This window comes from Sprattus sprattus, assembly GCF_963457725.1.
Source record: "Sprattus sprattus genome assembly, chromosome: 15".
Classification (NCBI taxonomy): Eukaryota; Metazoa; Chordata; class Actinopteri; order Clupeiformes; family Clupeidae; genus Sprattus; species Sprattus sprattus.
Genome location: NC_137913.1, coordinates 20,980,230 through 21,006,385, shown reverse-complemented (window position 1 = coordinate 21,006,385; position 26,156 = coordinate 20,980,230). Strand labels below are relative to the sequence as shown.

The following is a 26,156-nucleotide window of genomic DNA, read 5'->3' as shown; positions in this document are numbered from 1 at the left end:
CAGTTATTCAGTTTTGTTGACTGAAATGGCTGCTCTGCTTTTTGGGAAAAGACAATTATCTGGGGGAATTTATCTATTATGAAAGACCAACTTTTGTACTTTCTCTCTTTTGGATAGAGTGGACTGCCCTAATGAAACTTCCTGTCAACCTCCCCCCCCCACCACCACCTTTTTGTGACTTTGAAACTCTCAAACCCTGGTTTTGGTTATTGACCTACACATCGTCCTGTATTGGCAGCATGAAGACTAATTATGTATAATGTGAAATCTCATTGACACTTAAACTGTAGCCATTCAACACTGAAAGTGACACATTCCTTCAGTATCACAGCAATCTGTGATCAAGGTCAACTAGTCCATCTTCCTGCCAGTCTGTGGGTTTGTGCAGAGGAAACTGCTTTTCATTTGGAGTTTCCATATCATCATATCCTCTTCGTGAGAAAATATATAACACTGTGTTGTAAGCATTTAAAGCAAACAGCTCTTATGCCACCTGCCGAACTGTCAACAATCCCCCACACACAACTTTTACAGCTGTGCTTCACCATGGTTACACACAAACAGACCTGCTTGACTTTCCTGAACATTTCCTCAGCCTCCCACACAGTGAAGATGCTATCTACACGCAAGCCACTAGAATACATCCGGTGTGTACAAGTCAATGATCTTAGCCATTGGTACACATTTTTGAACTCATTCAACTTTGAATTGAACTTTGAATAAAACCGCTTACAATACAAGGGTATTACCTTGCCATTCTTTGCCGTGACATAAGAGCGACACACCCTGAGATGTGGGGGTTATAAGAGGTACACACCCCAATGGAGACGTGAACACACAGATGTGGTTCAAAGATGAATGGACACAAGTGGATATGCTGATTCATTTAACCACTGAGAATGTGGTAAAGGTTATAGAGGGCTGAGCTTCCATTGATACACTGAGAACAATGATTGGACCAAATCTGTTTTCTCCTTTCACTCGCTGCCCCAATGCTGTTTAATGGGAGTAGGATGCATTCGGAATTTGGGATATAATGAGTTCTACTTCACCAATTATTGATTTATGTGATTACTGAGAGGGTAGGAAATGGCGTCATCTGCTGATATTGTGGTGGACGCATGGACATACTATGAAACCATGAGCCCCTTGGCCTGGACATGTAAAAGCCCCCCCTCCCCTTTGGCACGCAAGTAAACGTGATATTGTGACAGCACAATAACTAAATTCACCTGTATCTCAACAGGATTTACAGCGGACACACATTTTCTAACACAGCGCATGTACACTCAATTAAAGCCAACAACAAATGAACAAAATTCACCTCTTTCAACAACATGAGATACATTAAGAGATACATTGCTGCAACTTCACACAGAGGCTCTGGCTTGGGGGCCCCCTGAGCTCATGGGCCCCTGGACCGGGCCCGGCCAGTAATCCATCCCTGGGTGGACTCATCCCCGTCCCCCATCCGCCATCCTCCCTACGCCCCTGGCACATACAGTATTCATCCACTTTTTTTCGTAACTTGACGTCCTTATGTGACACCATGTGCCTCTCTGAATCGTTAATTTATTACCAGTACAAGATTGATTAATTAATGAGTCTCCACAGGGCACATACTTGGCTCTGTAAATGGGAAACAAAGTGGTTCGGACTGAGCCATGCACTATTCCAGCAAATCAATAACATAGAGCAATGAAAGGGAGAGGTGTATCAATGTTTTAGTTCAAATATCTAAAACCTTTCACCAGGATCGAGGACTGTACCTTTAATGCCCCTAGTTAGTTCAAACTATTTGAATCAATTTGACTACGATGCAGAGAAACCAGAGACTTTTTAGACAGGCTGTAAGTTTTTAAAGAGGGTGATTGCTTCCCCCTGCTGGCCGTTTACGACATCACCCTCTTTGAAAAACGTACTGCCTATATAAAAAGTTACTGGTTGGTTTCTCTGCATCATAGTCAAATTGATTCAAATAATCTATTCTCCGGAATTGAATAACAATTACTTTAATGAAGATTATACATGAATTGTTGTGTGGTCGTTACATTTAATTTGACACAGACCGTTTAAAACTCTGAATTATGTGGATAGGCTAATATAATATCTTTCCTAGTGGTTTTGTCTTTTTATTATGAAAATGAAAAAAGTTGACGTCGAAATAAGAATGGATAAACATTAAGAATGGATACAAATAATAGGGGAAAATATTATATTAACCTAAAACAACTAACAAAAAAATGGAGCTGAATCAAAATTTGTTGCAAACTTAAAGTAATAGGTAGTTCTGTTCCAAAACTAGCAGGCTAACTACCTAAAATTCTTGCAAAAACCTTGCCAACACCACCAACAGCACAGTTGGCACTAGTATAAGCTTGCCAACACACTAAATGGTCTCGTTTGGCAGTATAGCTGGCAATGTCATGAATGTGAAGGCTTTTCTTCCATTTTTGAAGGGTGTTCCGGCCTGGAACTCAGAACTTCACAGTGTATATCCTGGATGGCTATTGGGAAAGATGCAGGTGTGTATCTTTCCTTCACATGACCATATGCTATGCACATTTATTTGAGGATGTTACCAAAACTAGTTGCCTATTAAAACATACCTCAAAAAGTGTCAAATTGTTACATAGTGTTGCTTTAATATCATGTAACTTCAGAGTAGGCCTATATGCCCATATTTCAAATGCGAAAAGATTATGCCAGCTCTGAATTTAGTCTCTCTCTCTCACCCTCTTTCCCTATATGACATATGCTAAATGCACATATAAACAGTCACACTTGCCATATACGCTATAAACGCGTGTGTATGTGAATACAGCATGTGTGTGTGTGTATGTGTGTGTGTGTGTGTGTGTGTGTGTGTGTGTGTGTGTGAGAGAAAGAGAGAGAGCTGTTGCGTGTGAGAAGGAAGTGTTGCCTGGGATGCCAGAAATGTTTTCACTGCATTTCCCTGCATTCAACGTTCCTGACCAGCCGAGGGAGTCATGTTTCATAGCTAGTGAGCTATTCAAGCTGTACTCCAGAGATTGTATTGCAGCCCCTTCTCTAGTGGCCGGAAGCGGGATGTGATGTAAAAATCACATTGAAACTTTTTTCTTGAGTGTGCACATCTCCCGATGTATTGTAAAACAACGAGGAAGATCACTTTACTTGAATATTTTCCGAAGTTTTGAACTGGGTTTTGTACCTTGATGCAACTTCGACAAAGATAAACCACTGTCGGATCCCGTCAAGAGCCCAAAATCAGGTAATCGATCATATTGACTACAAGGCTACAGTTGAACAGACAAAAGTTGTTCCTCTGCTGTTGATGTTGGCCTCTTTGTTACAGTTGGAACACTGAAACAAAGACCATTGTGGTTCGTGCGTGTTTATAATAAAGTCACATTGCCTAAACAGCTGTTGAATTTACATTGTGCTTCGTCAAAACAACTTTGAATTTCAAAGTATCTAACGAGTGAATTTATAGTTTAACAGGTAAAATAGTGCGTAGTTTGTCGGGGTATGTTACTTTGGATTAATCAGTTTGAGCTTCTGCTATATTTATTTCGATTGTCTTTTCGCCCCGTTTCATGTAGCCTAGTGTATTAGAAAGTTGAACAGTGCCTTTACGAATGCGAGCTTCACTGTAGTTGATAAGCTTTTCCACATCTTTGTTTTCTTGCCATTGCGAATGTTGGTTGGGATGGAGACTGGTGCTAGCGGTAATTTATAGGGACAACGAAGTCACTTGGGAATGGGTTACAGCCTTTGTAACATGCCAAACGGGACACGAGATGGTAAGGCCATAACGCCGCAGCTTCTCATTAGATTTTCTCCATACTCAAGCCGAACTTTCCGCTGTGTTCCCGTTACCCTAGCCATGCGCGCGCATCTTCAGTGGAGCGCTCGCTCGTGCCCTTGTAACGTTATCAACCGGAGGCCTCCTCACTGACGGGCCATCGTGGGGTTTAATTCAACCTGAACTTAACGGTGCTTAAGCATATTTAAACTCTCTCTCTCTCTCTATATATATTTTTTTAAAGAAACAAAATGGAGAGACACAAATCACTTACTTAACAATACATATAATCAGGAGCAGTTGTAAATTACAGTAAAACCTTACTGCTGAGAATCACACGTATCCCATATTTTAGCCTTATCGACTTTTTCAACTGTGCAAAGTGCTTCGAAAGGTGTGGGGGTCAATGTGTACATCTTCAGTCGTTAAAAATAAACAAACTGTGTAGGCCTTCTTTACATTTTAATCTCACTCTCTCTCTCTCTCTCTCTCTCTCTCTCTCTCTCTCTCTCTCTCTCTCCCTCTTTCACGTTCTCTCTATCTCTCTCTCTCTCACACACACACACACACACACACACACACACACAAACACCATAATGTAAATTTTCTTTGAATCATTGTCAACCACCAATTAGTTTTGCATTTGGGCTACTAAGGGATTTAGGGCATCTTCTACAATTGCATGCTTTGCCTGCATGCCCATTTCCACAAGACAAAAGAGTGACATTATTTGAACTTGTTTCGCATTGTTTTGTCCAAAACTATTTATGATGCGCTTACAATTATATGTCAAAACACAATGTCTGTGATGTTGGAAAATTACATGCTTATCTCATGGGTAGAGACTACAGACTGTTACAGCTGTTGTCTAAGAAGCTGCATTTGGGGATCTTTTGTCAGTCATGGCAAACTGAGAGGAAGGTCATGGATTCCCTGAGGTAAAGGATGTTATTCCTGGACTCCTGTGGGTTTAGTTAGTTTAATCAGTCGTCTCTGAGATAACTACCAGCGCTGTGCTAATGTACATCATACATGATGTGAGCTACAAATGGAGTCACTTTCAATAGACAGTAAATCTGATTTTATCTGATGCTACACCTTTGACAACACGGTCAAGGAGCTCCTGAGATTTTTTTTTGCTGGCCAATTCTGTTTCACAAGGCGAGGATTGGAGAAATTGAACATACCGTATATCAAAGGCAAAATAGATATTATGGAGAATTCCATTTGGCTAGGTCTAGTCAACTCTGAAACCCTCATCTATCATTTAGGCCAATCAAGATAACTGAAAACTATTTAACATTGTGCAAGACCTGGGTTTACAACAGTATCTTTCATTCATCCTGTTGATTGATCTGTACAGAAGTCATCAAGGTTAGAACAGACAGCACTACACCAGTTTATACAGCACCTACCTACTACAACAGTAGAGGCTGGGTGTATTGTCAACATGTTCGGAGTAACAATAATGTTATTAATCCTTGATGAGGATGTATTTGCAAAATAATGTTTGCAAAATGTCCATAGTATTCAGTCTGACAAATGTGTCAGTGGTTACATTTAGTTGTTTTTATTGTTGGTGGTGTGTGTGTGTGTGTGTGTGTGTGTGTGTGTGTGTGTGTGTGTGTGTGCATGCATGCATGCATGTGTGTTTGTGTGTGTGTGTGTGTATGTGTGCATGAATGTGTGTGAGTACGTGTGCATCTGTCAAAGGGTGGGGTAAGAGGTCACTTGCTGAGCAGTACCAGGGCCTTCCTCTGGGGCTGCTGGTCAGATGTCTCAGGTTTCAGTCACACATGCATAATGTCACCGGGGGACTCAGAGCAGAGAGTTACAGAGCAGTCCTTACCTATGGTAATCCTTGGTGGGAATGACCTAAGTGCTGGTTTCCCAAAGCACATTTAGTTTTTGAGTTATGTAATCTTTTAGTTTTTGAGTTATGTTATGTAAGCTCGTACGCAAACCCCTTAAGTGAGCGTGCAGGTGGTTAGCAGAAGATGGTACCTCCTGTGCTCTTTTTTTAGTGTGTGTTTAGTATGAATTTAAAATTCAAATAATAATACAAAAAAAATAACCGTCATGAGTTGCCTGTTGTCAAGGGACATCCCATCTACAATCCTATCTGCATTTTGATTATTTTTTTCTCCCTCTTGGATTCACTGGAAGAGCATCCGCTATGTGAATGCACGCAATTGCACTGTAGTCCTCAATCCCTACTGGAAGAGCATCCGCTATGTGAATGCACGCAATTGCACTGTAGTCCTCAATCCCTACTGCAGTGATTTTGGGTCAGAGCCAGGCCTCCCTTGAGAACAATGTGTTGCACATTGTTTATCGTGTTGCATAATAAGTAGATTAGGGCCAGCAAGCTTGTCTCAGCACTAGAGTTAGTGTCTCAGCGAAACAGGCCAAGAGTCAGGGGGAGGGTTCGTGTTTGTGCTTTGTTCTCACTGTGTGCTGATTTACTTACCTTGGGCATGCTGCGTCCTGCATGCAAGCTGAAATACGTCTTCTGTTAGGAATCTGCATTTTTTTTCGCATTCTGTTTTTTTTTCTTCTTCTTTTTTTTTTTTACTTGCCTCCCAAAAATGGTGGGTGGCTGTGTGGGGTGTGGGTCATCGCTAAAAGATGTCGGTATGTGTGTTTATGAGTTTTAGTTTGACCGGGGATGGGGAGGGGGGTCTTCTTGCTTTAAAATAGTCTGCGCCCTCTCCATCTTTTGTTTTAAGCAGACACCCTTTGGTTGTTTGCGTTTTGTTTTGTTGCTCTGTTTCCTCGCTGGTCACATGATGAGGCCCCTCTGGAAGATGAGCAACGACACAGGAATCCGATTGCTAAACAGGCCTCGGCTTGTACCCAAAAATTACATAAACCAGCTGTGACTCCCTGTGCTGTTATGTATCCCCCCCCCCCACACACACACACACCTTGTCACCTCTGCCTTGTCAGAGCCCCTCTTCCAACCCCTCTCCGCTCTCACCCTCTCCCTCGTGCGTTCCTTTGAGAAAACACATGGGCTTCTAAGGCCCCGAGGCAGTGGGTTATCTGTGGTGCCCCGGCGAGCCGAAGTCAAAGGCAGGATCGGCGCCACGTGACATGTGGGGTGTAATGAGCGCGCCACTGCTTTTGAGAAAGGAGAGAGAGAAAAGCACTCATCAGCACCAGAGGAATGTGAGGAGATGGGCTGGGGAATGAGGGGAGAACGCAAGGAGAGAGGGAGACCAAGAGAGAGAAGGACACAGAGAGAAAAAGAGGGATTTTGGACCACATTCCTTTGTGGGTTGTGTAATGACTGTGAAGTAATGGGACATTAGCCTGGATTTGTAAACTGCTCATTCATTACGGGGGCATTGAAAATGACACTCTTCTCAGAGCACATTCAAGAACAGGGTGTAACTCTTGCGTGCGCCATCCAAGATGACATTAACTGCAGAGGAATAGGCTCTTTAAGCTATTAAAGCTACGACAAAAACTAGATTGTCTTTGGGTTGTGAAGAGATCGGAAGCATTACAATCAATGACAAGCCTAAAATTCAGAACTTTCTGTACCCAATTAAAAACTATAACAGCGCTTACATGTAATCACTATACTTTGCCCACATACTGTACTTTCAGGAGACATGTCATCCTCAGAGTCGAACACGCTCTTTTAGTTAGATATGCACGAAAAATCAGTCTAGGCATATATTTCATTAGCACATGCTGTTCTGGACATGACCTTCTATGTACCCTTACCATTTTCTCTTGGCACCCATGTCTTTCTGTCAGAGTATTCATTTGCGAACTTGTGCTCAGCCTGGGCCTACAGCTCCAGTGACTGCCCCAGGGGAGGTGTAAGGACGAAGAGCAATGAAAACCAGAGACGTGGGGAAAGAGAGAGGGAGCGAGAGAAAAAGAGGCAGAAATGAAAAGGAGAGAGAGAGAGAGAAGGACAGAGGGGAAGAGTGATTGAAAGAAACAATAAGAAAGAAGGTGAAAGAAAAACCATGTGCTTGTGGGAAGAGAAGGGAAGAGCTCAGGGAGTGGGAAAGAGAGCAGGCAGGAGAAAAGAGTGGCAGAGGAGGAGTAGGTGGGGTGAGAGGGGGTGGGGAGTTGTTGATGAGAAAGATGGTGGGGGAAGGGTGAAATAATGAAAGAGAGATTACGGAGTCATTACAGAGTTACAGAGAGAAGAACTCAGTGAACCTAGAGGGGAGAGAAACGTTTAGTAAAGACCAGAGAGGTACTAGTTAGGATTATGGGCTTCTTGTTTTTTCATCACACCATCAATGCTTTGTGTATTTGCACAACTTTAGGCTCTTTGATGGTGAAGTTATGGAGCTCTGCACAGTAGGCAGTGAGTGTGAACCTAGCTGAGGGATGTGGATATGGTTTGTTCTGAAACTTTCTCACAGCCTTCTCAGATGTATTTTCATATGATAGTAACAGGAGTCACACGGTCGTCTACATCTGTATTCAGGCTCCGTTACTTCACTCGTACGGAAATATTTTTTTTCTTCAGGTGAAAAGTGCACTCAGATCAACTGCCATTCCAAATGTTATAAAATGTCAGATTAGATGTGCTCACTTAATCAAATTCAGTATTTTTAAATCTTTTTTTCTTCTCCCTCCAGAGATGTAGTCTCTGTCCAAGTCTGCTCGCAGACACCCAAGGCTCACCATGCTGTTGTTCCTGCTCCTGGCGTTACAAACCAGTTCCAATGCTCAGATAGATCCAGGTGAGAGCCAAAGAGAGCTACTACATACGCATACATAAAGCTGTGGTACTATGATCATGCTATAGCTATGGATGAACACCAGCAGAATCTGTGGTTGTAACACCTCCCTCACATCTGATCTCTGAGTCTGATATCTTTGCATTGTGATCTTTATTCAAAAATGCACTATTAATAATTGTTTTAATAATTTCCTATACTGGTACATTTATTTTCTTCGAACTCCTTCTATTTGTCTTAGAGAATTTCATATTTTAATTCCACTGTGTTTTAGTAATTTACAACGAAAAGGAATAGAAGCAGTTGTTGTCATACGCTGAGAAAAAGCATTAGTGCCATAGCTCTTTACCTGATGTAAAGCATTACTGCAATTTGACCACACCCAGAGTACATGCTGTTGGTAAATGTAACTCATCCCACACATTGAGATGAATAAACAAAAAACCTGTTTGACGTCAGTTTCAACATCAGTTGACCGCTGTCTTGTTACAGCGCACTGCCGATACCCTCTTGGCATGGAGGATGGCAGGATCAAAGATGATGAAATCACTGCCTCCAGCCAATGGCACGAAAGCACTGGACCACAGTTTGCAAGGTATGGTTTGAATAACTGATCATAGTCAAGTATATTCAGTATGAAGTGTTTTCTAGGGAAAGGCTCCTTGAGCAAATATCTTTTTATCTACTGTCCTGTTATGAGAATGTGAGTAAGTTACCTTAGCACTAGTGGTGTGCTAATTGCCATCTCTTTCTTCTCCCTTGACACTTTTTATTTGCCTTTTACTTCCTAATCTTTTGGGCCATGGCCCATATTCTCCATATTTCAACTCCTACTTTACTGGACTAACTCTCTGCCTTGTGTTCCTGTCTTTGTGTATGTTTTCCCTTCTCTTTCTCTCTCTGTCTTTCAATCTGTCTCTTTATCGCTGTGTGTGTCTCAATCTTTCCGCTCGGCCATTGAATTCTCTCAATCATTCCTCCATCTCTCCTCTGTTGTAATCTCTGCACTTGCCCCCAGGTTTAACAAGGAGGAAGGGGACGGGGCATGGTGCCCGGCGGGTCCCCTAGAGCCCACAGATGTTCAGTACTTGCAGTTGGACCTGCGCCAGCTGACATTCCTCACAGTTGTTGGCACCCAGGGCCGTTATGCCCACAGCTCTAACGAATTTGCCCGCATGTACCGTCTAGACTACAGCCGCGATGGTCATCACTGGATTTCCTGGAAAAGTCGCCTTGGTAACAAGGTATAGTGAAAGGATCTTAATGCCTTTACTGCCATTGTGAGGGATTCAGGCGTAGTCTATTTACGTTTATATTGAAAAGCAACTTACTAGTGAGAAAGAATTTAACACAAGTAAATAAGTCAACAATTAAAAAGAAAAGACTGGAAAAATAAATGACACAGAGCAACATTTCTGCTTCACCAAACTTGAAGACCAATTAGCTGTGGGAAGTTAAAGAAACTGGTAGGTATATTTAATATAGACAATGGCAAAAATATAAAAGGCTAGGATAGCAAAGGATGACAGTCTAGAAACAGATGCAATGTGTGTAGTCAGTTAGTTGATATTGACTGTGAACTCCAGATTTCTGAATGACAGAGATGATGTGTTTCAGCAGGGGCAGGGGTATCTGGTGCTTTAACAGGTCAGACACTGGTGACAGAACCAGCAAGATAAGTCTGACTACTGGGAGGCAGCTCATAATGTCCATCTTGTTTCTACCACCAATTTATCAGACTTTTCCGTGGAAAGACCACTCTTGAAACACGTTATATTGGGATACAGCAGATATTCATGCAAAAGATTTACTCTGACCTAGTTGAGAACAGCACGCTCGTGGAACTTAAATAGATAAAGGAGACTCTAAATTGGCCTGTAGTTTGCAACGTGAGATGGGTTGAGTGCTTTTTTTTTTTTTTAAAGTGGTAGGGTAAACTGATCCTGCTGAAATGTGGTGAAGAACATGGCCACTGTGGGTGATGAGTTGATGATATGTGTGAGAGCAGAGGTCAGGGAAGCGCCAAGCTTGTCTAGATTGCCAAGCGGCTCCAGCACTCCTTGCTTGTTTGCTCAGTTGTCGAATGGTGAAATATCACAACATTTTGAAAATTCAGTGGCCTCCTTATTGAATGCATTGCCTCAGTGGCAAAGAGCCACCCAGCAGCCCTTTCCCAGCCACACAGTCATACAAATTACACCCAGAATATGTAGGAGACAAGTCTTTTTACATTCCCTCTACTTTGTGCATTTCAGTTACGATGTTGTGCATCTGGCATAGACCTAGGCTGTTGAGAACCTAGTTAAATACACACAACAGAGCTTCAGGCTGGATGTATATATTTGTATATTTATGTATGATCAATATGCTCATAATGCATGTGCGTTGGAGTCTGTATAACCTTGTGATATGGAAAATAATTTAGGAGTACAAAGTTTACAATACATAATTCCTTTAAATACATCGTATAGCGCCCATCATAGGTCTACATATTTATATAAACATGTAGGCCAGATAGTGTTTTTTTGTAATAACTAGGACTAACAGTAATAACCAAGCTGGACTATTTAGCACTTTTTGTTAAAAAAAAACGTTCTGTACTCTCGGTGGAGAGGTTTTGAAATGTGTTGACTTCCTCCCGCTTAACATCTGTTTCCTGCCATTTTTATACAGCAGTCCATTAGTCAGTCCAGTTCCTGCAATTAGGGATTTATTATGGGATATTAACTCACAAGCACGCTGAGGTCACTTTCATTCATTTCTTCTTGGCAGGTGATAAAGGGCAATGATAATGCCTACACCTCAGTGATTAAGGACCTACACCCGCCAATTATCACTCGTTACCTCCGTGTCATCCCCGTCACCAGTGTGTCAACCAGCGTGTGTATGAGATTGGAGCTCTATGGATGCCCTTGGACCGGTGAGTGCTGACTGCACAAATGTGTTTTTCTCTTTCACTTGGAGTGGTTATACGCTATACACAATGTGTACTTAAAGGGGAGCTTAAGTTTTTGGTGTGTGTCCCAATTACAACCACTATGTCCCATTGTGGATAACACCAAAAAGAAAATAAATCAGAGGAAATTTAGTTTGAGGCTGTGTAGACACGGGTTTTAATTAAAAGACTACATTCAGGATATTTAACTTTTAAAAGAGTTGTTACAAAGAGTTTGAGACAGGAGAGGAGAGGGTTTTCATTAAAGTCACCTAAAATCTTCTCTCACTTCATATTTTGCATGTTTCTAGGGCTTCGTTTCTGAGGTTGCTAAGGACACTTTCTATAGTGTTTGAGGCAGTGACGCACATACATCAGTCTGCCCTCTAGTGGCCTTCTTGTATACTAAGCTAGTATGATTTGTTATGAGTTATGACTGTTACACAATTCTTTGGGTTGGAACTGTGGCCACCAAGTAATTAAACCCGGTGTAGTCAAAACAAAGCATTCCCTTTTGGAGCCAGTTAAATTGTTCTCTTGGAGTGCTTAATGTCTACCAGAACCACAAACTTAGTGCCCCCTTTCACTTTGTTTCACTCTCTCACTCAATCACTGGTGTTCTGTCTCTCTCACTGTCTTCCCCCTTTTCTTCTCTCTTTCATTCGCTCTTCTGTCTCACTCTCACCATATCTCTGTCACCCTCTCCCCCTGACTTGCTCTCTGTAGATGGTTTGACCACGTACAGTGCTCCTGAGGGTCAGGTGATGATGGCCCCAGGGTACTCCGTCGCCAAGCTCAATGATTCCATTTATGACGGTGTCTTTGAACGCAGGTAGGCCTTGAGACCACACGCTGCTGTCACACTCACACAGACAAGAGCTGTTTACTCAGCCACAGTGCACTCTCGCCTTGGGCTACAAATTAGACCATGCCACAAACAGATCCGAGCATGCCATGCAAAACCGCCTTTATTGCTACACTGCTATGCTGTGCCACCGTGATATGCACCACAGCATCGCTGGTTACTCCCTCCCTTTTCCCAGGAAACTGAGTGGTGGCTTGGGCCTGCTGACGGATGGCGTGATTGGGCAGGACGACTTCCTGCTCACCCATCAGTACCATGTGTGGCACGGATATTACTATGTGGGCTGGAAGAAGGACAGCCTGGGCCCTGGATACGTGGAGATGGAGTTTGTGTTTGACAGGCCGAGGAACTTCACATCCATGAAGGTAAAGAAGACATGGTGTCTAAAGCTGATAATTTCTGTCACTTCTATATTTGAGTGCTATAGAGTTTTTTTTTTGTCATTCCATGACTAGACCACAGTGGCTGCTTACTAGGTGATACTGGGTTATTAACTTGATTCTTAATGGTTTTCGCTTCTCTTTCACAATCCTGTGGCAAAAAAATGATTCTAAACATGCATCATGCCAAAGCTTGCTCATACATGCTAAAGGCTGATACATGATACAAGCTAAAATATACATCGCAACAAGATGCATAGCAAATTGTCATTTATACAAGTAGAAAACTTTCAATAGTGTACGTTCCTAGGTGACGTCTGCTTCATAATCAATCAAAGACGTTTGTGTAACAAGACACTTTTAAAGTACTTTGCTTTTGTCATTACAGTGAATCTGTAGTCCCTCAGCACCTAACCAGTCTCTCTTCCTCTCCTCACACAGGTGCACAGCAACAACATGTTCACTAGAGGGGTGAAGATCTTCTCCTCGGTGGAATGCTGGTTCAAGCCACGGCTCATTGCTGCCTGGGAGCAGGAGACGGAAGAGTTCCGCACCGTCCTGGACGACCGGAATCCCAGTGCCCGCTACGTAACCGTGCCCCTGGGCCGCCGCATGGGCAAAGCAATCCGCTGCCGATTCCACTTTGCAGACACGTGGATAATGTTCAGCGAGATCTCCTTCCAGTCTGGTAAGGTCTCAGCGAATTTCGCAAGCAATTTAGAAAGTATTGCTCTCTCAGTGCATGCTTAGACAAGGCTCACAGTAGAGAGCCCTTAGGCTTCTTTAGAAATCTAGCATCTAGAAATGTAGCCTCAAACATAGAATTCATGGCACAATGAATCCGAAAAGGGGTTTAGAATTTTTTCCAAAAGCTGCTCTTTGGAGAAACTTCAAAGGTTGTTCAATGCCGACAAGAGACAATAATCTAACAGTGTAGAGAGGCTGTCATAGCCTTGGTGACTTTCGTGGAATCGACCTCTACTCAATATGTACAGTTAAATTGCCAAAGCTTCAATCCTGGTGGAATTGAACTATGACACAAATGCATGTTATTATTTGGTACTATCAGTGATCTGTCCTTTCCCTTCCTCAGCCCAGGACCTGATCCCTACCCAGGCCACACCTGTCATGGCATCCTCCTGGCCTAAGACTTCCAGCTCTTTGCCTACCACACTGAAAACTGGTAAATGTTTGACCTTACTTGGACTTGCCTCTGCAGGTGTCCCAATGGATGGCTCAGCGTAGCGTTTAAAGCAAATGCAAGGGCATCTCTTTCACTGACTTTGTGTTTAACACCTCTGAACAGAACAATAGTGACACACAATCATCTCTGTTTGTTGGTCATCTGACTCAGAATCGTGTAGAGTCAGCTTAGGTCAGATTCAGCCCTGGTAGAAGTGTTCACCACACTCATTTTAAATTGTTTCTGAAGTTAACCAATTACTGTTAACCTGATTAGTCTATTAAAGTCCTGTTCCTTTGACTGTCCCTTCTGTACGACTCTGTTTAGTGACAACTGCATGGAAGACGGTCATGCCTGAGGAAAGCAACACCTCCATCCTCATTGGTTGCTTAGTGACCATCATCCTCCTGTTGGTGGTGATCATTTTCTTGATCCTGTGGTGCCAGTATGTTTGCAAAGTGCTGGAGAAGGTGGGTGTGGAAGACGATACACTTGGCTCAAGACGTTACATCAGCAGATGCCGTAGTTCTTCTGCCAGTGTTGAATTAAAATTTGTATTAGCCAACAAGTGGCACTCAGATATAGGGTTATTATGAATTATTATTATTACGTTTGAAAAGGCAGCAGCAATAACAACATATACTGATTTATGGGAACGAACAATTAAAACAAACACATAAAGAAGAAATTAGCCCTTTCTGAGCAGTTTGGAGGCGACACTTATCTCATGTTCCCTCTAAGGCCCCGAGACGCATCCTGGAGGAGGAGGTGACTGTTCGGCTCTCCTCCACCAGTGACACCATCATCCTGCAGACCCCCCCTTTGCCTCCGCGCATGTCCCAGCCTGACCCCCCCTATGAGAGGGTCTTTCTGCTGGACCCGCAGTACCAGGATCCGGCGGCACTGAGGAACAAGCTACCGGAGGTTTCGCAGAGTGCAGAGGCCTCGGGTGAGTGGGAAAAGGGGAACTCTTACGAAGATAAATATAGCTAGTGTTTCATTTTAGCTTTCGGGTAGTGGGATGACGAGCTTCTTCCTAAACTGAGGGACATCAAAGTTGGACTTTGATGACTTGTATTCACATGATTGTTTCTTGGAGGACAATTCATTTCCTATTAACAACCTTTATGTGTGGTGTATATGAATATTATTAGAACTGAAATAGTTCTAATGCACATTTCAAGCAAGTTGTGCATTGTTTCATATGTGGTGCTTGCTAAGATTGTGTTAATGTCACCACTGCAGGGACATTTTGTAAGGCAGACTACATGTGATTTTAAATTTGTTTAGTATTTTCCCTCGACTTCTCTCTAACCACAAGGTGACTGAAAAATAAAAATATGTAAACATGGAGAAATGTTTTGATAACCACATTCTGTTTACTGTGGTGAGGTTGTAGGAACGAGTAGATGTGAGTCAAGATAACAATGTCACCTTTGTGTTGTTTGTGTAGTGGTAGTAAAGCCTTTAATTTGGCCTGTATAGAGTGTGAATGTATTTGCAGCACAGCTGTTGGGAAATGTATTATACTGTAGCATTGAATGGGACAAAGTAGCTCAGTTGTTCTACTGTATGTTTGAGCCTGCATGGATTCTTTGTCTGGAATGGTTGCCACTTTCCTGTCTGCGTATTTTTTCCCCCTGCAGACACTTCTGGACAATGGGCCAGATTTGTCTCTGCATTCTGCCTCTTTTTCACTTATTGAATTGCTAATCCCTCAAGAATGTTTCTGAGGACATAGAAGAATGCAGTGCATGCTGACAAAAGCTTGAGTTTCTCTTTCTCTCTCTCCCTCTTTCTCTTTTATCTCTCCGTTCCTTACCCTGTCCAGTCCCCTGCCCTGCCCCTTTGCCCTCTAGCTTGTATTGCTGTCTCTGACCTCTTCCTGAAAACTCAGTGCATGACACATGCCCTGTCTCATGGTAAGACCCTACTGATTTACTTGGTCTCTTGTTCTTCTTTGGCACTTTAAAACATCCTTTTCAGTTAGGCCTACTTGTTGAAGCTATTGTGGTTGTTTCAATAGAAATGGTTGGTACTTTTGTGTTATGGTCAGCAAAATTATTATATATCTCTATTTGTCTCTCACCTACCCTGCTTGTCTTTTTATCTGTCCTTTATAATTTCCTATGTCTTTTTCTTCTTCTCTTTTTAAACTGTTCTCTTTCTGGCTTTATCTCTCTACACACCTATCATTCTGCCTGTCTTTCTCCCCCACCATCTCTCTCGCCCTTTCTATCACCCTCTCTCCCTTCCCCTCCCCGCACCCCCTCTCTCGCCCTCTCTCTCAAACTCTCATTCGCCCTCTTTCTCACCCTCTCTCCTGCCCCCCCCCTCTCTTACCCTCTCTCTTGCCCTCTCTCTCACCCTCTCTCCCTTCCCCTCCCTCTCCCCCCCTCTATCCTCAGGCTTTGGAGGGGGCTATGCAGAGCCTGACGTGACCCAGTGCACACCTCACCAGGGCTTCCAGAGCAGTGTGCCCCACTATGCAGAGACAGACATCGTCAGTCTACAGGGCGTGACTGGCAGTAACATGTACGCCGTCCCCGCCCTGACAGTCGACTCACTCACGCGCAAAGACATCTCCGTGGCCGAGTTCCCTCAGGAGCAGCTGATCTTCCGTGAGAAGCTGGGGGAGGGACAGTTCGGAGAGGTGAGGGCAGAATCAACCCACACACACACGCACACATGTAGTAAAATATTTTCTCAGATTAAATTGTTTTATTGACTTGTCGAGTGGTGACAGTGGTGCACCCACCCACCCCTACGCCCACACTTTTTATAACCTGGCAATGTCTGTGACAGTACCTCAGATAGCACATATAAAGTTTATGTAAAACCGCATCACTCATAACATTTATATAAAACCCGGACCTTTCTGTCGTCACTCAGACCCCATACCTCCTCTGCAGCTGGCTCTGATTTAGCAGTTTATGTGCTGATGCCCTCAAGGGGTTTCACAACACACAGTAATGAGACCTGGCTTAAGAATATTTACCTGCAGGATGTTGTTCTGTGCCCCCCTTGTCTCTTCTATTCTCTTAATGTCAGTAATCACTTTTATGACTACCTGCTTTAATGACCTTCGCATGCTTTTGGAATTGTGTGACCTGATGTTTAGGGGTGATTGGTATGAGTCATTTGTCGCTCTGTGTACTCAGGTTCATTTGTGTGAGGCGGAAGGCCTGCTGGAGTTTTTGGGAGAGGGGGCCCCTCTGCCGGAGATGGACGACAGGCCAGTGTTGGTGGCGGTGAAGCAGCTGAGGCCGGATGCCACCAGTACTGCCAGGTCTGTTAGACTTTGGCTTATTTTGCTGTTGTTAAGTGCATCATTAAAAAAGATGTGTCAGTAACACTGATATTTTGTATGTCATATTTACATACATCATACAGCATTAGATACAGTATCTCTTACGTAACAACACTGATGGTTGATACTATGTATATAACGGCCATTCCATGGTGAGCCATTTACTGCCAATGTATTTATTATGAAGTATTTGCACCTTAGATATGACCTCACTAGTTACTCACTGACCCCCTCATTCTCTTGTGCTGTTGACAGGAATGACTTCCTGAAGGAGATTAAGATTATGTCCCGACTCAACGACCCCAACATCATCCAGCTGCTGTGTGTGTGTGTGAGCTCGGACCCACTGTGCATGGTCACTGAGTACATGGAAAACGGCGACCTCAACATGTTCCTCTCCCAGAGAGAGATAGAGAGCACGCTAACCCATGCCAACAATATACCCTCCGTCAGGTCTGCACCTTACCCCCACTATGACTTTGTCCAAAATAATTCCAGACATTGAACAGTGTGTACAAAGTGTACTAAGCACATGTTTGAATTTCTTTGGCTAATTATTATAGATAAGAGGGTTTAGGGGAAAACCATTTAATTAAGTCAAGTCAATACAAGTCACTTTGTTTGTATATCACATTTCAAAACAGTTGTAGCAAAGTGCTGTCCGTTTAAGTTTATGATGCAACATAAGTTGTCTGTCTCTAAATTGCAGTGGCCAGTGACATCTTGGAAGGTTCTGTTTTTACAACAAAGAGTTTTTATGGAAAAGTCCTTTGAAGAACCTCAGATCTTTTTAAACAGACTTACCTTCTTCTTTGTAGTTGTTTACAATGTTACATGTGATCCAAAGAGTGGGTGGGCACGACTGTTCCTGTACATAAGCTTCACTTTCACTTGCTGAACGTCTCTGAACTTCACTTTGACATCACAACTCTACTCCACAGCCCCTCGGATCTCTTGCACATGTCAGTACAGATCGCCTCTGGCATGAAGTACCTGGCCTCTCTGAACTTTGTGCATCGGGACCTTGCCACTCGCAACTGCCTCCTGGATCGCCGGCTCACCATCAAAATTGCAGACTTCGGGATGAGCCGCAATCTCTACAGCAGCGACTACTACCGCATCCAGGGCAGGGCCGTGCTGCCCATTCGCTGGATGGCCTGGGAAAGCATTCTACTGGTGAGTGGACACATGTGTGTGTGTGTCTGGGGGTTGAATGTGATAATGATATAGGTGCCCAACTGTAGAAAGACGTAGATTATGTGTGTGTGTGTGTGTGTGGTGGGGGGGGGGGGGGGGGGGGGGGTGGCGTAGGTTTGTATTTTAGAGATGGCAATGTTTGTCATTTGTGTGTGAGTGGATGGATGGATGTACTTTGGACATATTGCACGTGCTTCTCAAGTGTGTGTTTGTATGTGCCCCTACTTGCAGGTATGCCCTCCATGTATGTTTGAATACGTTGCTCTGGTGTTTTTACGTATTTTTGTCGTCTGTCACCCTCCAGGGGAAGTTCACTACTGCCAGTGATGTGTGGGCGTTCGGGGTCACCCTTTGGGAGATATTTACCCTGTGCAAGGAGCAACCGTACAGCCTTCTGTCTGATGAACAGGTCATCGAAAACACTGGGGAGTTCTTCAGGAACCAGGGGAGACAGGTACACAGACCAATCCAACTTCTACTTTAAATTCTGTTTATGTTTAATGTTAAGATAACAACCTTTAAGATGCAGTCTGCGTCTGTAGTTTGCAGTCATCTAAGGATGTTGATATTTTAGTTCAACAACCAATCAAATTACACCCCTCTCTTCCGTGCCCCTGAAGCAACGTGTTGATTGGCTGGGATTGTTGATGTCCCAATCCGAGCCGCCATATTTGTTTCCTATGTATGGAGCCAGGACTGTGTGCACCGGAGTGTTTTGTTTTGATGCACACACTGAATAGACACCTGGAGGGCCGCAATGATAATGGAGTAGAATCACGGACTGCACTTTAACTGTCTGTCTTTTTTTCTCACAGATATTTCTGTCTGCCCCTCCACTCTGTCCGGCCTCTCTGTTTGAGTTGATGATGCGTTGCTGGTACAGAGATATTGGTGACCGGCCGTCATTCAACTGCATCTATCAGGCCCTGCGACCACATGCAACCCAATAAACCTTCACCATAAGTCCCAGAAGTCTCCAGCAGGGGATCTCAGCCCTGACCTGAATCCCCTAGCCTCCCAGAGTAAGGGGAAATAACAGGAGACAATCCAGCAATGATGTAGCTTCAGAAGCGCAAGAGGACAAGCGTGGGGTATGGGGCTCGAGTGACTTTGTTTGGCTTTTATAAACAAAAACAAAAAAAGAAAACTTGGCGTCAACTCGCTGTGGTGACTGCGTCGCGTTATTGATGCTTAAATCCAAAGACACTTGAGTAATGTTTTATTTTTTTGCCTCTCTTTGTAATGTGTTTCCTATCAACTGTACCTTTTCCATATTCTGCCAAGTGTTACATCTGAATCATTTCAATTGGTACCAAAGGAGAGGGGGAAAAAGAGATGGAGGGAAAAAAAGAAAAGACTTAATGCTAGGTTGAAAGGAAAACCAACAACTGGAGGAATGTTTTTTTTAAGGGCCTGTGGTTGTGATATGTAAAGCACTGCTGTGATTTAGTTTCTTCCTTTTTGCTCATGTTCCTTATTTACCCCCACACTGGAGTATGACTTAATAATCTTTCTATGTTTTATAGTATTTTTTTTTTTTTTTTTATCTCTGAATATGAATGTTATGCAGGTTAATTTGGATGAGGCTAGGCTGGCCATCTGTGCTCCTAGCTCCAGCAGAACTACTGTCAGTGTAGAGTAAAAGCCCTAATGGAGAGGGTTGTAGAGCCACAATGGACTGATGTGCAATGGATTGCACTGTCTCCCCCCCTCACCCCCCTAATTAGAATGGGCTGCTTTATGGGCTGTATGAACCTCTTCACCCACACATAAGGAGGTGGAATTGTCTCAGCCGTTTCAATTCCTCCAATGCTCCACACGTCACACTTAATTCCTGGCAACTCTTTTGAAAGTATGCAATATCTCCATAGCAAAAGAGCTTAGGTCTAATGCGCCTTTGCACCATCTGTTGGTGTTGCGAGAAATGTACTGAGATGGGCCTATGCGGTTGTCACTAGCATTTTTGATGTGCTTTGTGCTTCAGTTATTTTGGTCTGTGAAAAAACAAACAGAAACAACCAGAAAACAATAATCCTCAGTGATGGCAGCGCACTTCAGTTAGCATCGCTGCAGTAGACTGTCAGAACGTGTGTGATGCATGCATTATTTACATATGGTCCATATTGTAGTTCAGATATTTTGAGAGGTCTTAGCTTTTCCTGGACCTCTTTAAAAGGCACATTGTCTGGGAGAGTTTGAACAATTCAAAGCACATATTACTTTACATGGTTGTTCCCCTGTATGCTTGTACGCCCTTTTTAACTATGAAAACTAATATGAATTTGTGTTCATGTTTCAAGCCTTAATAAGCCAAATTGGATGCACGTGTGATCATTGTTTCAAAGCAAATCACATTTATAGACACATATGAGGCTTCATTAACTAATATCAAAGATCATTTTTTTTCCATTTGTTTATTGTTGTTTTGTTATGTCTGTGTCATCTTTATTTTAACATGTCATTTTTTATAGTATTTTTTTTTTTTTTACTGTATCTCATTGTGTTGTCATAAGGTACAAAATACATTGTTGTTAGGGCTGCTGGGACGTGTCACAATCTGGAATAGTTGAATGAAGCATTCCCAATAGCGCTGGGATACACTTTGAGAGACATAGAAGGGTCAGGGAATTTTGTGTGTGCGCGCGTGTGTCTGCTTGGTGCCTGGCATTGCATTCCAACCCGCAAACCTCAGGGCCAGGTTGACCTCTTAACTCAAGTCTCCCAGTCGCATTTGCTGAAGTGAGCCTGTGGTCTTCTCTGTTATCACTGAGTAGAGCATTTTGTTTTTCCTCTTGTCTTGTTTTGTTCTGCATCCTCTTTGTTTTTGTTTTGGTTCCTTATTTGTTTTGGATGGCGTGAGAGAGAAGAAAGAAGGGTTATTTGTGCAAACAAATGTCCAACGTGCGACTGTGTGACTGTATTTGTAGTGTGTGTGTGTGATAAAAGGCTTTTTTTGTGGAAATGAGAATGACAAAGGAGTGAGAATGATCTAGTGTGGGATGAGGCTGATCTTATATGTATTCTCAGTCCCTACACTCTAGTGTATGACAGCATATAGATTCAGTAGTATGTGTAGTTTCAGCACTTCTCATAATTGATAGCTGAGTGACAGGTTGCTCTAAAACAACATGTGGCCTTCTGGAAGTTGTAGCTATGATATCTCTATAGTTCAAGATGCACATCTCCAACATTTTTAGCAGTAAAGCAAATAAAGTAGAAGTATCCCCTGTCTAAATATTGGCATATATGTGCTTGCAAATTGTTGAGTGTGTGCATGTGTCTGTAGAAGAGAAAAGAGAGGTTGTACCTGCACATATTTGTTTCTTTAGATAAGTAACTGGTCTCCCCATTACCTAACTTTTCTTTAGCTATAATTCTGTCTCTTCACTCTTGTAGGATGTATGTGGCTGTCATGTACATAGTGTAGTCAGAATAGATGTAAAGTAATATATTGGGAACTAAGGAGGACATTCTTGCACCGTTTGTAACCATCTTGTGTGTTTCTCATTCTCGTTTCCTATATTAAGAAATTAAACCTTGTCTGTACTTTGGCTGCATATCGATTTTTTTTTTTAAATGTTTCATCCCTCTCAAAGGTGCTTCATTTAGCCCCTCAGCATCTCATAGTTGACTATTGAAAGAAAACAGCTATAGGCAGGCTATATGTGTATTCAACCATCCAGAGAGAGCCACTTAAGGTTACAGCTTTGCATCTTTTAGATTAAAAAAAGGTAATATTTCTGTAGCCTACACCTATGTAGCTTACACACAATCACATAAACACGAGAGAAAAATGTAGCTACAAGAAGTGTACTCAAATCAGCTATTGGGTCACAAATTATAGTCTGTAGCCTACTATAAATTCTCACAAGGTTGTGTAACACGTTATTGTGCTGTAGACGTCTCCATAGTACATTTAATTGGGCAGGCTTTGTGAAATTAAATAGCTTTATTCAAGGCTCCCGTGGCCCACGTTGGCACAGACAGATGTCTGGCACTTCGGATTGGACGCGTATAGATTCCATTGTAGCACGTGACCACTGATCAGCCCAGAGGGAAAAAGGAAGAATGAAGAAGGGAGAAGGTGGGAAACGTCTTAGATTGACGGTAAGTTGCAACATTGTCTGTTCATGTGTCATATTGAAAGTTGAAAATACGTGTGAATGCACACAATATGTATCTTTTAATTCCGAAAGCAGACTGTATAAGTACCGAGAATGTGCTGACGCTGTGAATTGGCTAGGCGCACCGCCCGCCCAGATCCTGGTTATCCACAATTTCACTGAACGGTCCATAAATCCCATTAATTCGTTGGGTAGACTGCTAACCCTGATAAACTTGTTAAATTTCAATCTTAGACACGTTTCCTTAGTGTGTTCGTATGTTCTACATCATCGACTGCTCGTTTCTAAAGAGAAATTTGCTGGCGGACATCGTGTCATCACTTCAATTTTGGTGCCTAACGTTACAGCTGTTTTGGAACCAACTGCTAGTTAGTTAGTTAGCTAGCTAGCAAGCAATAGCTGCAAGCTGCATTATAATCAGAGACATAGGGCTTGGTGTCTATATGGCCATAATGAACAATTTAAATAAAAAGTAAATACAATATATGTGAAGGAAAAGATGACAACTAAAGCAAACATTTCTTCAGGTGCTTGGGATAAGTTCGTCTGATCTTAGGCAGACGATGCATAACTTACTCTTGGTAAACAAGTTCTCTGTAAACCTTGGCTTTGTGCCTATGTAAGTAGGGCGGTAGGGATCTCAGAGTATCTACAAAAAGGTTTAAACAATAATATTCGAAATTAACGTTAAACCTCCACTGTATTGTTGAACATCACATGGCCTTGCCATTTTGACGACATACTGGATACATCCATTTTGACATTGCATGGATTGACTTCCAAGACATTCAGTTTTTATTTCTGTCAATTGTCCATCTCATGAGCAAATTTCATAGTTTTCTTCTTTTAGTTGAGTATGAGTCATTGTCTGTCAGTCCTCTCATTCACTGTGTCACCCGCACCTAAATGTTTCCAATTTCCTCATTTATTCATTTTTCACAGTAAACATTCAGTGATGTGGTATGGCAAGCTACGGTGTTGTGTGATGTAGTGAAGGCAAGCCATTCCACAGGCTGAAGGTCATCCAAAGGATTTTGAAATATTGGTGAGTGCGAAATAAAGATTGTGAATTTGAAGTGAATTTCAGCTTGCTGGGAGATGCTGTAATGCAATTGTTTAGCCAGAAGTTGTACTTGTACTTGTACTTGTACTTTGAACCTTCGTTTATTGTGTTTTGTGATAAAACCATTTTTATAACAATGACACTTGATGATTGCCCTGACTACAGTATATCATCCACGACTTGAGGAGCTATACCTTATCAGTAGTCTTCATAATGGTTCTGAGTCTACCATTTCATGCAAACATGGAACTACACCAGTAGTAGGAAATAAACCTATTCCTCTTGCATCAAACGTATTTTTTTTTTTTACATTTCCTCAATCTGTTCTGTTTGGTCTAGGACAGCAATGGTAAAATATACAAGGACATATCTCATCAATTATTACTCACAATCCATATCAGACAAATCATTCTAAATGCAACAGATGAAATTATTGTTGAGTTAACATGTTTCCCCTTGTGACTGTTCTCACCCGTATCATCAGCTACTCTCGGGCCATGCAAGCATGAAGCTGAACGAACGCAGCGTGGCTCACTATGCAACGTGTGAGTCTCCCCCGGACAAGACTGGCTTCCTGTTCAAGAAGGGGGAACGGAACACGGCCTACCACCGACGCTGGTTCATCCTCAAGGGCAACATGCTGTTCTACTTCGAGGAGCGGGAAAGCAAGGAGCCAATCGGCGTCATCGTGCTGGAGGGCTGCACCGTGGAACTGTGTGAGTCGGCCGAGGAGTTTGCCTTTGCCATCAAATTTGACTGTGCCAGGGCCCGCATCTACAAGATGGCCTCCGAGAGCCAAGTGGGCATGGAGTCGTGGGTAAAGGCACTGTCACGGGCCAGCTTCGACTACATGCGCCTGGTGGTGCGTGAGCTGGAGCAGCAGCTGGAGGAGCTGCAGGAGGGAGCCTGGGGGGTGCAAGGAAAAGCCAAATCCTCCAAGAAACAACAACACCAGCAACAGTCACGACCCAAATCGACTGTGTCCACAGGTGGCGCTCTGGCAGCGTCCTCTTCGTCTCAGCCCCAGGTTCCCCCCGCTGCCTTGACATTGAGCCAGCCAGAGAACGCACAGCCCCAGACCGGTCTCGCCAAGGAGAACGGTGTGGCGTGGAGCAAGCCCTCCACCCTGACCAACGGGGTCCCCGAAACGCCGGGCGTGGTCTGGGAGGCCGACGGCAGCGCCAGAGGCGACAGCTTCAGACCCCCGCCAGTGCCGCCGCGGCGGAGGGGAGGGGAGGGGTCAGCCCAGGGCTCTCTGGAGAGCCCTGTCTCCCCGGAAACCGTGTGCTTCTCTAAACTCCATGACTGGTACGGTAAAGAAGTGGCAGAGTTGCGAATAGAGTGGCTACAGGGCCAGTGATGAGCTGGAGCAAGTGCCTCGGCGCCTCCTCATCGCACAGGTTGTGCCATTGAAGACTGTGCCATCTCAAGATCTATTCTTCTTTCAAACAAAGCACTGTAATTAAGATTCCAAACCAGCAGAGAAGGCTTTAGCATATTGGTTTGTAAATCCAGCACTTTTCTGGTTCTGCAGTGCTTCCTCTGTCCACAGGGAATGCAGTTAGCAGGGCATGGCAAGACTATTCATGTTTTGTTTTGTAAAATGTGGGTAATTCCTTTGTGCTTTTTCTTAAAATCGAAATGCAAAGAAAGTTTAAATTGAATTTGAAGTCCAACACTTAATGATTTTTGTGGTCAGAGAATACAGATAGAGTTGATGGCTCCCTCGGTCATTTGTTATAGTGTTTGTTACTTTGCCTTATTTGGTTGTGAGGATGTCAAGATCCCATAATCCAGACTTATTGAGTTACAATAGTTTACATAACAACCACTTCTCTTTTATGCAGAACATTTTTTCACCCTTGCCTTTAAACTTTATTTATGCCAAAAATGAGAGATGTCAGTTATTTAGTATCTCGCATAAAAAACAAAAAAAAAACAATTACCAACATGAATTATTAAAAGCTTATGAAAAGGTAAATTGAAATACCCTTATTTGTTATCAGTATTGCTTCTTATTTCAGTGCTGGTCTAATTGGCACAGATGTCTTATTGATAAACTTAAAATACATACAGAACAAGAAATGGGCCATCTCTCTTTTATGCCTTTGTCAAAGTGAGACAATGGCTTATAAACGTGTTAAGCCAGCACCAGCCCCTCAGTATGTTTGTTTTCAAAAAGTCGTTAAAATGTCAGTGCGGTTACATTTATAGCTTTATGTATATTGTGTTGTAATGCATTAACATGCAACTGAAATGTTTTTTTTTGTTTACCAACAGTTGGTTTGCTTGGAGACCTAATCTTCTGTCAGTCAGTAATGTTATATGCCAAGGTTGAGATGTTTGTTGAGACATTAGTATGTGTTTTTTTTATTATGTAACATAAGGTTGATTGGTACAGATAAATGAAATGGTGTCAAATACTGGTTGTCAATGCATATGCAAGGTCTTTTTTTATTGTGTGTGCCATTTGGCCACAGCTTGCTTTTTCATATCAGGATGCTGCAGTCATTAGTTAGTAGATATGAGCAAATAACATGATATTTGGTGGACAAACTGTCAGCATCACAAACACACAGTATTCCTTAGTTTCCCTC

The 26,156-nt window shown here is 42.9% G+C and overlaps 2 protein-coding genes across 2 annotated transcripts; both read left to right on the top strand.

Moving 5' to 3' along the window:
• Positions 1–3,129: 3,129 nt before the first annotated feature.
• On the top strand, positions 3,130–21,902 carry ddr2l (discoidin domain receptor family, member 2, like). The gene is made up of 17 exons (XM_080852345.1): positions 3,130–3,253; positions 8,401–8,505; positions 8,995–9,097; positions 9,521–9,746; positions 11,275–11,422; positions 12,164–12,269; positions 12,481–12,667; positions 13,124–13,370; positions 13,776–13,865; positions 14,193–14,335; positions 14,607–14,814; positions 16,274–16,518; positions 17,027–17,154; positions 17,431–17,628; positions 18,117–18,351; positions 18,677–18,826; positions 19,188–21,902. The coding sequence occupies exons 2-17, from the start codon at positions 8,448–8,450 to the stop codon at positions 19,320–19,322; spliced, it is 2,607 nt and encodes an 868-aa protein (XP_080708471.1). The 5' UTR covers positions 3,130–3,253; positions 8,401–8,447; the 3' UTR covers positions 19,323–21,902.
• A 510-nt stretch (positions 21,903–22,412) lies between these two features.
• Positions 22,413–25,713, top strand: LOC308376057 (sesquipedalian-1-like). Its single transcript, XM_080852310.1, has 3 exons — positions 22,413–22,479; positions 23,439–23,541; positions 24,044–25,713. Exon 3 carries the CDS (start codon positions 24,065–24,067, stop codon positions 24,917–24,919), a length of 855 nt encoding a protein of 284 aa, XP_080708436.1. The 5' UTR covers positions 22,413–22,479; positions 23,439–23,541; positions 24,044–24,064; the 3' UTR covers positions 24,920–25,713.
• The last annotated feature ends 443 nt before the right edge of the window (positions 25,714–26,156 follow it).